Here is a 13,446-nt window from a genome sequence, read left to right on the forward strand (position 1 = left end):
TCTTTTAGCTGGCGTTAAAAACAGTCACTGGCCTCTCGCTGTTTCTCCTGCCCTCCTGGCAGCTCCGAGATCACCCCGCTGTGCCGCTGAGAGGCAGAGATGTGGGGTCAGTCGCTCTGACACCCGGCTGCCTCGGGGGCCTTCCCGGGAAGAGCATCCGCTCCATCCTGACATATTGTTTACAAGCACCAGCGGCTCCTGGAGGGAGGTCTCCCCGGCGCGGGGCCCGTGGCGAGCCGGCCTGCGTGCTCTGCAGCTCAATGCGCCGCCTCGCCTCCATCTCGCCGCTCTGCAGAGACCGAGCTGACAAGCCGAGGCTGCCTGCCGGGGGGCTGTTGTCTTCCAGAAATGTTTTCTTTATGTATTCTGTTTGACTCGCTGCTCTGCAGCCCAAGCCGTGGGCCGCGGCACGGGGCCGCCTGAGCCATCCTGACATGTGCCTGGCCGAACGCGCGCACTGCGTGAGACCCCCTGGAGTTTCATCTGCTTTGCGTGACGGCTGCGTGCACGTCAGGGGGAGACCCGCACAACTGCTGGGCTTGTTTGCACATCCTGGGCCCATCTCAGAGCTGGCTTCAGGGGGTGCCCAAACAACAAGCCTCTGCTTGGCGAGAGCTGGGGGGCAAGGTCTGGACGGCAGGGCCCTGGGTGCCTGTGCTCTTGCAGCAAGCCAAGGACACGGGCCCCTGGGCCGGTGCTCAGCCGGTTGCAGGGGCAGGAAAGGCCGTGTTATCGCCTGCATTGGCGATGACATGATTTGCTGGGAGGCAACTGTGCTGTTAGCTGGAGTGCTGATGAGCCGCCGACCTTGCTAACAGCCAGCGCCGTGATAGACAGTGGCGACGACTGCCCTTGAGAGGACTGGGCCGTCCAGCTGCCCAGCCCCTGCTCCAGACCGTCCTTGGCCAGAGAAGCAGGGCAGAAGCCAAGCTCCAGCATCAGATTATTTGAGATCTGGCGATGTGCAGAGCCCTGGCCAGCCCGTGGCTCTCAGGAGGCCGGCTACCTCCTTCTAGCCTGCACTGTGGCCGCGCTGCCCCTGCCAGGGGCTGGGCCAGAGCCCTGGCGCAGCCAGTCGGGCCTGTCCCTCCCTGCTGGGCACAGCCTTCGAGCAGGGCACAAGCACCTGACTCGTCAGCAAGAGGAGGGCAGGGAGCAAGACAGCAGGACAAGGACTCCCGTGTCTGCCGGCTAAGAGCAAGCAGCCAACAGCCGCTGCAATGATCCCGCGGCTCCGGTGCCTCCTCCCCCGCCGTGCCCAGGGACCAGATCCCAACATGCAGTGGGGGCTGCCCCACAGGAGAAGGGGCTGCCCGGGACAAGGGCGCTGGAACTGCAAAGGGCTGGGACCTTCCTTAGGCTGCAGCACCAGGGTCTCTGACCCCACGCACACCTAGCTCAGCTCTCCCAGGCCCCCAGCATGGCAGCAGGGGCATCCCCTGGTGCAGCCTGGGCTGCGGGCTGGCTAGAAAGCGGCAGGGCATGCGAGTGGTGCCTGGCACTGCTGCAGTCGCTTCCCAGGGCATCTCTGAGCAGACAGGACTCCCTCCGACACCCCTGACCACATGGCTGACAGTGACCTGGGGACCTGGCATGCCCCTGCCGCCCGCTTCCCAGGCCCGCACGACATCTCTCAGAGGCAGCTGCCTCAGCAGCGCGGCCCCCTCTGCTCTCCGCCAGGGATGAGGAGGGCTGACGTGATGCGCGGCGACAGCCGATGCGCAGGACGACAGGGCGGGCTCCTGCAGATGATGGTCCCGGGGCGGCCGCCAGGCTGACAGCAGAGGACAGCGTGTTCGAAGGCAGCGCGCACCCCTTGGGCACGAATCGCAGCAGGCTGCGACGCGGTGCCCGGGGCGGGGGATTGTTCCGCTCTGCTTCCCTGGCCCCAGAGCCGCGGCCCTGCTGCCGAGCAGACAGTTGTTCAAATAATTACAAGCCCGGCGTGACGGGACTAATCCCCGCAGTCTGGAGGTGGCTGCGATTTTTGCCCTGGACTCCTCCTTCCACTACTTGTACTGAAAGGCTGAACCCCGCCAGCCCCCTGCTCCATCTAGGAGCCCTGCAGCCGGCTGGCCTCGGCGGTGCGGCACTGCCCTCCAGCGGCGCACGGAGGAACCTGGGACCTAGCTGTGCACCAGGCTTGGCATCAGGGGGCAGAGCTGAGCAAAGCCAGCAAGGAAAGGGAGCCTTTTCTCCGGCCTTCACAGATTTCCTGCTTCCACTAGCACAGATGTCTCCTGACTCAGCGTGCTGTCAAACCTCTGACCTCCGAGACGTCAGCTGAGTGCGTGGGGCACCTCCCGACCCACCCCGCAGGCCTGTGTGAGCCCGCCGGCACCGTCACAGCCCCCTTGTCCTGGGCCAGCATCGCAGACCTTCCTGAGGCCGCAGCTGGCAGGCGTCACCCTGCCGGAGGACACCAGGCATCAGCTCGCCCTCCCTGCCTCTCGCACCTCTCAGCAAGACCCTATGTCAAAACTGTCCTCAGCTGCTGAGGCCCCTGTGCTGTGTTGCACATCAGTGCCCTACCGCCGACTCCTCCAGGTCATCCCTGTCTCTGGGGCCAGGGCTGCAGCCGATGCCCTTCGGACACCTAGAGACCACGTGTTGGGGAGCGGGGATGTGATTCACGGCCCCTGTCTGCACGCTCCCAGCAGCAGTGAAAGGAGCGGAGACTCACGTGCCAGAGGCATAACTCATGTTCCCCTGGCCTCGGCACAGGGTGTAAATCAGGCCAGGCTATTAATGCCCTCCATGAGTGCCGGGTTAGGATGCTCCGTCGCGCTGTCGCCTCATTGGAGGAAGGACGCAGCCGAGGCTGAAGGTGCTGGCGGCCGCGGGCAGCAGGAGGCAGAGCTCGGAGGGGGATGAAGGGAAGGGAAGGGGCCGCAGCCGCCAAGGCCTTGGAGACCTGGCGAGGGTGCGGGAGGCACAGGCCAGCTGCAGACAGGAGCTGTGGCGGGAAGCCTGTGCCCCCACGTCCGATGCACATTTTTGGGGACAGGGAGCTGACCCATCAGTGACCACGAGCCACCCAGTGACCCACCGGGCAGATCACTCCTCAGTCCGAGCTCAGAGGAGCCCTGGTCGCAGCAGTCAGCGCCTCGCATGGAGCTGCAGGGCCTCACCCTCACCAGCCTGAGCTCCCAGGGCTGCCCAGGCGTGGACTTGACCCGTCCCAGCACCATTCTGGGGTCTCTGAGCAGGACCCGCTGCCCAGGCCTCCCCACCACTGGCCAGTGGGAAGCCCGGGGCAGAGGTGTGCCAGGCTGGGGAGACAGGCATGGTCTGGCTCTGCGTGCCAGGCCCAAGACCTGGCCCCTGCAGACTCCCCCTGCCCTCCCCAGGCATGTACTCACCCCCTCCATGGGCCCAACGAGCAGGTCGTAGAGCGCCCGCAGTGGAGGCTTGCTGAAAGGGGCCTGGCGCCGGGGCAGGGAGGACGCCCCGTCCTTCATGGGCGACATGGTGCTGCTGAACAGGCTGGTCATGCTCTGACAGCTCCTGCGGAGAGGAGGCAAGCGAAAGGTTACCTGCAGGCACAGGAGAGCCGGATCCCCCCAACCGCCCATGCAGGCAGGGCTGGGTCCCACGAACCAGATCTTGGCCCGGCTGGATCCTCCTGCTCAGTCCCACGTGGCGCCGAGCAGGGTGGCATCGAGAGCAGGCAGTGGCACCGGGCAGCTGGGGCGCGGGCAGGGGAGGCGTGCTCATGCTCGCTGCGGCTGAGGGGGGCAGCTCCCGTCCCCCGCGCTGGGAGTCAGCTGCAGCCCCACATACACCCACGCCCTGCTGCCGCGGAGAGCAGCCCATCAGCCCCCGGCATCCTCGCTGCTGCGGTGCAAACCGCCCAAACGCATCTGCCCAGCACCTTCTCCCGCCAATGGCTCCTGGGAGCTGGCTCACCAGGCAGCATGGGGTCCGGACCAGGCTGCTGGGGCTGGGGAGGAGCAGGGACCTCCGAGGGCCCCTGGACATGGACAGACACAGAGCAGCACCCAGCTCGGGCTGCGCAGAGGCCAGGCCAGGCCTGGGGCCGATGGCCGCCCTGCAGGTGCTGACCGGGCCTGAGCCCCAATGCCCCGCAGCGGCTCGGACGGATGGAGCCTGGCCTGGCAGGAGCACGGTGCCTGCAGATGGCACTCGCGAGCCTCTCGCAACCATCGGGCCTCGTTTCCCGGGGAGTGCGATTGCTCTAATCAGCAGCATTGCCGTCATCTTGAAAGGACCGCCCCGAAGCCACGCAGCCCCGCTGCCCCAGCTCGCCACTCAGATGGGTTTTTATTAGGCCACATCTGAGGCTACAACATCAAAGATTGATGTCCCGGCTCCTCGTGTGGGCAAGAGACAGCGAGGAGGATGGGGGGACAACAGTCCCTTTGTGCAAGCCCAAGAGCGCTGGCACCTCCTGCCGCACACCAGCTCTGCCCTGCCAGGCCCTGCTGTGCCAAGCCAATACTACCCCTGGGGGCTTCCCACCACTGCGGGGAAGGGGGAGACTGGGGCTCGGGGTTGCTGCATCTGCCCTTGTCTGGGGACCGCAGAAGCCCCGATGCATCCCCGGTGCAAGCCTGCTGCATGCCCTGTGTGCACGGGACAGACCCGTGGGTGGGAGCACGAGGCCCCACAGAAACCAGGGCTGGTCTCCCGCATGGACACTGCGCTGGGGGCGGGAGTGGGGAAGCAGCCCCTCGGCTCGGCTGGGCTGAGCTGGGCTGCACCCACGATGACCCTGAGGCGGTCAGACTGCCTCTGCACCCAGGGGTGCACCGTGCGCACCCCAGCCGGGCCCTCGCTCGGGGCAGCAGTGACAGCAGTGTAGCCCCCTCCCCACAGCTGCACCCCGAGCCTCCACAACCTGCCCTGACCGCCGGGACCCACAGACCACCCAGCCCTCGGCCCGTGCTCAGACGGCCCCACACCGTGTCTGGCTTGGCACCGGACCAAGGAGATAAGGGCTCCTTGGCCAGCGCTTTTATCTGCCTCCCAGGGCCCCCGCCTCGTCCGGGGCAGCCAGACACCCCTCCGCTGTCTTATCAAGCCTGAAGCTGCTTGTAGGGGCTGGCTGCATGGCACTCCCCAGCACCGGCACCACAGCCTCGCCTGGCTTCCGGCCTCGGGGGTGACCGCCTCACCCGGGCTCCAGTGCCTGCAACGGGGATGTTGGGGCCTCCTGGCTGGCCGGCTGCTAGGATGCTGCAGCCAGCTGGGCCCCGCACAGGCACGTGCTCTGGGCACCAGGCTGGCCCTGGGGCAGCAAGCGGGTGTAGGGCACAAGGGAGACACCCCCCCCCGAGGGCACAGGCTGCCCCCCATGCTCAGACGCTACATGGAGGCTGCAGCATCTTCATTGGGGCGCAGTGACCCCGTGCACTTCCAGCTCAGACACCTGCTGCGATCAGCGCGAGGCGCGAGAGGCTGAGATCAGCCGGTGCTACGGAGGTGACACCGTGCATTCCCAGCTCATTAGTGTGATAGTTAAAATCAATGGGAAGCAAACGTTTGCAGCCTGCAAACAAACAGCGCGCCCAGCACCCAGCTGCGTCTCGCTGCCACGGGGGCCAGACTGCTGGACCGGCTGCCCCAGAGCCGCGCACACCGGAGGGGTTGGAGATATCAGGGTGCCAGCTGCACACTCCCCACGACAGCCCTGGGGGACTGACCGCAGCCATCTCGCTCCCTCCACTGTCCCAACCACCTCCCCGACACCTGGTCAGTGGCCGGCCCTGAACCAGATGGCTCTGCTGGCAAAAACCAAGGCTAAGTCCCCCAAGGACGTGAGTGTCCAGCAGCCGCCCTGTCCCCCGACACCACTAACTGTGGGTCAAAGCCGAGGAGAAAGCCCCGCTCGTGGCAGGCTGCCAGGTCCCTCCCAGGCCTCCATGCTGCGGGCTGGCGTGGCCAGGAGAGCGATCCCCGATGGAGGGGAGCCAGGCCCCCGCTCCGTGAAGAGGGCAGCACCCCAGGGACTGCCCCGGCACCCGCCCCTCCTTGGAGGCAGCGCTCCCGGCCCAGCCACAGCGATGGGAGAGGCACGCTCGCCGCTCCCCTCCAGGCTGGGTGACGCTGCCAGAAATCCCTGGCTGTGCTGGCAGCAGGCCCATGCACCCACCTGTTGACGAGGTTGTTCCTGCTGACCATCCTCAGGAAGCCGGTGGGGTCCGTCACCGAGTTCAGCTTGTTGTTCATCTCCTCAAACTGCTGGTCCATGATGTCCCCGGCCTCGCTCTCCGTCTCACTGCTGGCGCAGGCTCTGCGGGGGGACAGCAGGGAAAAGGGGTCACCGGAAGCTCCCTGGCAAACTTTCGCCAGGGCCAAGCAGGGAGAAGGGGGAGCAGTGTGGGGGACCTTGGCTGGAGCCTGTGTCAGGAGAACCCCCTCCCTCCTCCTGCCTTGGCATCCTCCACGGGATTTGCCTGTGGCCCACCTGATGGATCCTGGATCCCAATGCTCACACCTACGGCAGGCCCTAGGTGCAAAGCCACAGCCTGATGCAGTGAGACTGGAGCCCCCACAAGTCTGGGCTCAGGCCGGTGGGGTCTCGCTGGGGGCCTGGGGAAAACCACCCTCCACAGCTCTCACTTAGCCCTTCCCATCCCTGTTGTCCCCTGCCTCTGCCTCTCCCAGGACCTGCCCAGGGCCGCCTGCCGTGCCCTACCAGCCCAATCGGCAGCTCCAGCGCCAGCTTCCAGCAGAGCCGGGGCACACTGTCACACCGGGCACTGCTCCGAGTGGCGGCGAGAGGGACGGAGGTACAAAATGCACACGGTCAGCCTGGGAAGAGGGCAGCAGGAGACAGCAGCTCGCTCTCAGCTCTGCCACCCTGCAACACACCTGGTATTCCCCCCACAAACTCCAGCATCTGGAGCCTCGCGTCCTCCCACGAGTCTCAGCTCTCGCTTGGGACCAGGAAACACGTTTGAAGCCTGTCCAGCTGCGGAGAGCTGGTACGCGTGACCCAGAAAGGCTCCAAAAGCAGTAGAGCAAGTACAAGAGCGCAGCATTGCAATGCTTGGGCTTTCGGGATCGCTGGGATGGCTGGCATGCTGGCTCCCCAGATGAGGGTGTGGGATGAGAACGCATCCGTGCAAACAGGGAGTGCACATGAGGCTGGCAACTAATATCTGGGTACAGCGAATGCGATGGGAGCCCACGGGCACACGAGCTCCGGGCCCCTGCCTTGCACAGGCTCATTCCACAGCTCAGGATCGAGGATCCCCTCGGAAGGGGTTTTCTAGTCTTCTGCTCCAGTGCCACAAAGAGCATTTCAGAGCTGGGAATTCCTGTAACCGGGGTTTGCACCTTCTTTCCTTGTCCTAATAACTCTTCCCAATGAACAAGTGGAGCTTTTTAATTCTTTGCATGGGAGTATGCCTCAGCCTCAAAGCCTGCGTCCTTTTCCCAGCTCAAAAGCTACACGAACCACATGGACTCCGCCAACATCCCACCCCTGCGTGGACACCTGGGCAGCCCGGCAGAGAACAGCTACAATCAGCCGTCTTGTAGGCACGCAATGTCTGTTGCCACCGAGCTACGTTTTGCTGGTCTCTGTCCTCCCGTTCTCCCTTCTGCCTTTGTACCAGTCAACACACCTGGGAGGCCAAACACTTTGGTCTCTGATTTTTGGGGATCACCTTCTCCCCCCGCTCGCAACCCACATGGGTCACACGTGGCTCTTGGCGTGCTTGCGTTCTGCCCGTCGAGCAGTGCGTGTTTGTGTTACAGCCTACTGCCGCCAAGATTTACAGCCATCGGGGTCTTCAGACGGTGATGCGCTGAAGAGACTGCCCAACTTGTTTAGCTTTTCCAGGATTAAGTTAATAATTTTAATGCTAACAAAGCTGGCTGGAAAGTCTCAAGGAAATGGAAGGACCCTCAAGTAATTTCTCTAGCAGCAGGTCAGGGTTTTACTTGGCGGATTTCCACTGAAAGGCAGAAACTACGTATCTGGTTTTCCTTATGGTCCCAATACCTCTGCCTCCCTGTTCAAGCTCCTTCCCTGGCTGGCAGCGCCCTGGCCAGGCCTCTTTCCAGGAACGCAGGTGACATTTCTGGTCGGGTTGGACTGGAGGCCAGTTGCTCCAGCCAGGCCTGCAGACTATGCAAACTCAGCGGCTATTGGGAAGAGATTTCCATTCATAAACGGCTCATAAATTGTGAGCCAGCTGCCAAGACTCTTCCAAGCAGCCCATGAATATTCAGAGCCTGAAAGTCCTGGGCTATAATTTCTGTCTCCATCTACGAGCTTTCCTGGCGACAGCACCTGAGCTGAAGCCATCACAGGGCCAACCACTGTCACAGGCCGGTCGGGTCTCCACGGCTCTGCAGACTGGTCCCTGCGAGCTCTGCTGGGACACGGCTCCCCGTCCTGGGCTTTCCCTGCCACTCACAAGGGCCCACGTGCTCCTCCAGGCCTCGGGCACCAGCCCGGAGACCCTGCACTCATGCTCAGATGGCTGCGGCCGGCAGGTGGATTGCAGCTCCCTGGCTCGAAGAAGAGCTCAGGTGGCTGAAGAAGCAAGGCAGGGTGGCACTCTGGCGGCAGAGACCTCTGGGCATGTCTGTTCTCTCCCCGCGTGGGGCCGGGGACGCACTGCAGACCGTGGCGCCAGCGGAGGACACGTGTGGCGCAGGAACCGAGCGAGAGGCCGCCAGGTGTGCTGCAGCCACCAGTCCCAGCCATTGCATCCCTTCGGACAAGCCGGTGGCAGGGAGTTGGTACCAGGCGCTGGGAATCCCATCCCCGCTGGCGGCTGATTAGCGCCGCTGGAAAAGCAGCCCCAGAACAAAGGGCAGCGCAATTACCGAGCGCAGCAGCGAGAGCAGCTTTGTGTTGCCAACACGTTTATTGGAACTGACTGACTGTTAAGCGCCAGTCCCACCTCTCCCTGCCTATTAGGAATCACACATCGTGTTATTAGTGCAAGCTCATCAAAGGCTAATAACAGGCCTCTGCTGTCTGTGGCAGCCCTAGGAGCCCTGGCTGTGTCGCTTCAAACACGTCACCTTCATTAAGTGCAATTACGGATGCGGCTGCAGTGCCAGGATGCCCCATGGAGTTGGCTCGTGGCCCTCAGGGCTGTTGCCCAAACCTGTGTAGGCAGGAGGGTGCTGGCATCTCCGCACGGAGAGGAGGCTGCATGTCCCCACATTATAACCCACCCCCCACACGCACATTTTGGGTGATGTTTTCTCCTGGGCCCATGACAACCAGAGGCCAAGCCAGCATGGGGAGGTGCCCTCGCCAGGGCCTGGCTCCACTCAGCCCCTCCCGGCACGCTTCAGGGCCTGCGTCCAGCACCTCCCAGGACCCCCCGTTCCCTGCAGGGACCTCGCCCCCAGGGGCTCCCAAACTCCCAAGCAGCGCCTGCTCCTTGGCTCCGTGCTGCAAGCTCCTCTCTGTGCCAAGCCATCAGCTTCTTGGAGGACCTGTCTCCTGGATGATGACCCCCTCGCCTCCAGCAGCACCTGGCTCTCGGGGGCCAGGCCCAGGGTAGCTCTGTCAGGGCAGAGTCCGTGGCTTTCCAAGCTTGCAGTGAGTCGGTCTGTGCCACAGGCAGATCCCGTGCACACAGGGCTGCTGACACACGACCCGAGCCGACAAGCCAGGCCCATGGCAGTCCTGGCTCTGGTCACTGTATAGCCCTCGGGGCACCCCACTTGGGACTCAGCACCAGGCAGGTTGCCGGCAGCTCTCAGTGCCACTGCGACTGTCCAAGGTCACAACAGACCGTGCAATCCAGGCGCAGCAAAACAGCAAGCTGCTGCCTCCCTGCCGGAGGTGGCCAGCACCACTTCGCCTTGAACACACTTGCTCTTCTGCCCGCAGGCAGCGACTCACCTGCTCAGAGCACAGGCGGCTACGACCGCACAGCAGATTTCAAAGAGAAGCAAAAGAGCCACTGTCTCCTTTCCAGCAGCCCCCCCACATGACCAGTCTGGGCCCAGAGCAGGTGCATGGGCGGAGACATCCCGGACGCCGCTCCGCAGACTGAAGTGTTTGCAGAAAACAACGTGTCATTCGCACATAGAAGTACCAACACCAGAAGCGCTTGTGTGCGCAGCCAGCCGGGAACCAAAACAATCTGGTGTGGCTCATCAGGCCCATCTCAACTGAGAGCACAGCTTGGATTTTGGATATTCATGACCAATCCACAGAGCAAAAAATGTGCGAAGACATTTGTGTGGCGCATCTGAACAACAAAGCAATGGGAGGAAGGCGTGACCTGTTTGCAGAAACTCGTGAGATGGGCTGCCTGCTGCCAGGTCTTTGCTCTGCTCTACCCCTAACGCTCTCCCAAGATTCACCAAGTCTCTCCTGGGCAAGTTGTGGAGGGAAAACTAATGGCGCTGGTAACTCTGAATGGCATCTGCTCACACACAGCAGTGATGAGACATCCAGCTCCCTAACATGCGGGTGCAAGGCCCGTCTGTACGCACAGAGCTATTACCTGCAGCACATACGGCTGAGGATGCACAGCGAGGCAACCTTATGGAGGCCTCCTTGCAGAACTAGCCCACACACTCAGAGGTTTCAGACTTCCCGGGTCTCAGCTCACCCCAGGATACATAAGGGACTTCCAGGATGGAGGGAGAAAACTAACATGGCAACCCCAAACTCACCGGGTGTAGTAGGAGTCCACGCCCAGTGCCTCTCGCACGCTGGAGATGTACATCTCCAGCCCAGAGCTGGTGGTTGCTTGGAGGTTGACGCTGCTGGCTTCGTGGAAGTCCCCGGCGCTCTCCGCCGCGCTGTCCCCCAGGTAGCACTCGTGGAATTTCAGGATCCCTGCAAGGAGACACGAGGCACCAGATGATCAACACGGGGAGGGAGCAGGCTGCCAGCAGCCACCAGGGGAACCGGGCCACTATTACGAGTCCCAAGGGCCAGGAGCCTCCCCCAGAACCGGAGCGCAGCGGACTGTGACACGTCACCACAGGACTTTCCAAAAGCCCATCCAACATGCTACAGCAGACTTTGCACCTAAAATCTGGTTTTTGCTTTGCCGGCAATGGCTCACGGCAAGAAGGCTGAGCAGGACTTAACTGGACATTCAGAAGGCACCTGCCATTGCAGCAACCTTGTCTAAATGATCAACCAGAGGTTTCTCACTAGCCTCTACCAGGGCAATTCACACTTCAACAGCAGCTCACAAGAAACACCTGTCAAGAATCACATCAATGGGGCACACGAGGCCCGAACAGTGAACAACAACGTTGTCACTGCAGCAGAGACCCCTGGCACCACGAAGGATCCTCGTTGCACCCGCACACACAAGAACGTGCTAGGGGACAACAGAAGAGGTGCATTAATGCACATTAAAACAGTGCAGCCAGAACTTGACAACCACGTGAGGAAACGAAGGACGTGGTCGGACCAGGCACACGCTATGCCACAGGAATTCAGCTGTTACCGCCAATAAACCTTCCCCCATAAACCTGCCCCTCCTGATGGTTCATGCAGCATCCCCACGGCCTGCAATCCACGGGACGGCTGCTCCCACGACCCATCTGCTCTGGTGACACGAGCAAGGGGGCGGCAGGTCCCTGGGAGCAGCGAGGGCGTGAGGACACCCAACTGCCCTCCCCACCTGCAGGGAAGGAAGCAGAGGCTGAGTTGGGGCACAGAAGTCGCCGGCTGAGAGGTCTCCAGAGTCAGCAGGAGGTGAGACGACCCCCGTCGCACACGTAGGACTTGGCGGGGGGGGACAGCGGGGCTGAGGCAGGTGACGTGACCCTCTCCCTGCAGAGCTGGATGGGCCAGGCCTGCTCTCCGCAAAGGCGCTGCCTGGGAGGGGGGTACCTCCTTACGGATCGCAGGGACAACTTCTACGCCTGCTTGCCAGTCTGGCTGGGCTCCAACGTGGGAAAACCGCTGGCATCTCGTTCTGCAACGTATACAGCTGGAGAGGTCAGCTGCCAGATGGGAACATCCCTTTGCGTTTTGCTGTCAAGTCACCTCAAGCACAAGTCATCGGAGAGGCACGACTAGCCAAAAACACGTCACCCCGGGCAAAGAAGCCTGCCTGGGGGGGTTTGCTTCACGTGCTGCAGAGTGCTCGGTGCCATCTGAATTAGCGCTCTTTGTCTCTTTCGCTTTTCATGGCAAAGGGTTACAATTATTAAATTATATCCAGAAAGAACTTGTGAAGATTTATAGTCATCGCTTTATTAGATAATGAACAACAGCTGCCTGCAAAAAAGGATCCTCTTCAAATTAATCCTCCCTGCTCCTCTGTGATAAATGTTTCCACATTCATGTGAAGAGGATTCAGAGGATCAGACAGTGAGATGGCGTATCAGGAAGCCGGGACGCCCGTCTGTTCTTGGGAATCCACTTCAATGAACACACACCAAAAGCTTTTGGAAGTATAAAGCACAGAAATGCAATTAAAGCGGGGACTCTTTTATGCATAAAAGCTTCTCTCTCGCTGCCGGCATGCTTGGAATCTCATTACTGCTCTTCAAACTGCCTGTGGGAAATCCAGGCAGACTGGATGTAGAAAAACAGATACACTAAGCACCTAAAAACTTTCCTATTCCCAGACAAACGTCAGAGCCATGGACGTGCCCCTATGTCCCGAGGCTCCTTGCCGTCACATCCTGCGCGTGCCAGAGGCCCCAGCTGCTCTGGTCCCGTGTGCCAGGCACACCCCTGACACAAACCTTCATGGGGCAGATGTGTCCATAAGCACAAGGACCTTGCCCGAAGCAGGGAGAGGCCATGGGAAGTGCAGGGGGACCGAGAACAGGACAGGCAGGAAGTGTAACGTGGGCTCAGACCGGGCACCAGGAGGAGAGAGCGAGCAGAGGAGCCCAGAGAACGCAGCCAGCTGCCTGCAGGGGCCCGAGATGGTGTCTCCAGGGGCACTCTGCCCTAAGGCATCACCAGATCAGACCCCTCTGGTCCCATCCCCTCCTCGAAGGCCAACAACCTGGCCACGACCCACAGCTCTGGCAGGGAGGGCAGGTCTGGCAGCAGGAACACGAATAGGAAACGTGTGAATAAAAAGCGGCAAGGGAAAGCACGGCCTGATCCTGCACAAGAGGCTCTGGAGGAGGCAGGAGAGCAGATACTTGCAAACAAGCCCAGGGCAGCGAAGAGACATGTCCGGGCTCTCTGCAACCAGCACTGAGAATAAGCCTGGGCTCCTGCCCCCACAGCAGCTCCAGCCCCAGCTCATGCCCCCACGTGCCATGGAGCCAACACAGCAGGGATTCATAGATTCATAGATTAAGGGTCGGAAGGGACCTAGTAGATCTTCTAGCCCGACCCCCCACCAGGACGGGAGAACAACAAAACCCCAGAACAAGAAACAGGACTCAAATGAGTCCAGCCAGGTAGGCATCCAGCCTCTTCTTAAAGACCCCCAGGGTAGGGGCCAGCACCACTTCCCTTGGAAGTTGGTTCCAGCTCCTAGCCGCCCTAACTGTGAAGTAGTT

General features: G+C 61.8%; 1 protein-coding gene across 3 annotated transcripts in view; it reads right to left on the reverse strand.

Moving 5' to 3' along the window:
- TTC28 (tetratricopeptide repeat domain 28) overlaps positions 1-13,446 on the reverse strand; it is a 296,592-nt gene that overhangs the window by 14,790 nt on the left and 268,356 nt on the right. For all 3 annotated transcript variants that reach the window (XM_019507357.1, XM_019507358.1, XM_019507359.1), the window contains exons 11-13: positions 10,627-10,792; positions 6,116-6,256; positions 3,363-3,507 (exon numbers count right to left, since the gene is read on the reverse strand). In XM_019507357.1, coding sequence (XP_019362902.1) covers positions 3,363-3,507; positions 6,116-6,256; positions 10,627-10,792 — 452 coding nt within the window. The remainder of the gene's footprint in view (positions 1-3,362; positions 3,508-6,115; positions 6,257-10,626; positions 10,793-13,446) is intronic.

This window comes from Gavialis gangeticus, unplaced genomic scaffold (genome assembly GCF_001723915.1).
Source record: "Gavialis gangeticus isolate Ggan-Ray unplaced genomic scaffold, GavGan_comp1, whole genome shotgun sequence".
In the NCBI taxonomy this organism is placed as follows: Eukaryota; Metazoa; Chordata; order Crocodylia; family Gavialidae; genus Gavialis; species Gavialis gangeticus.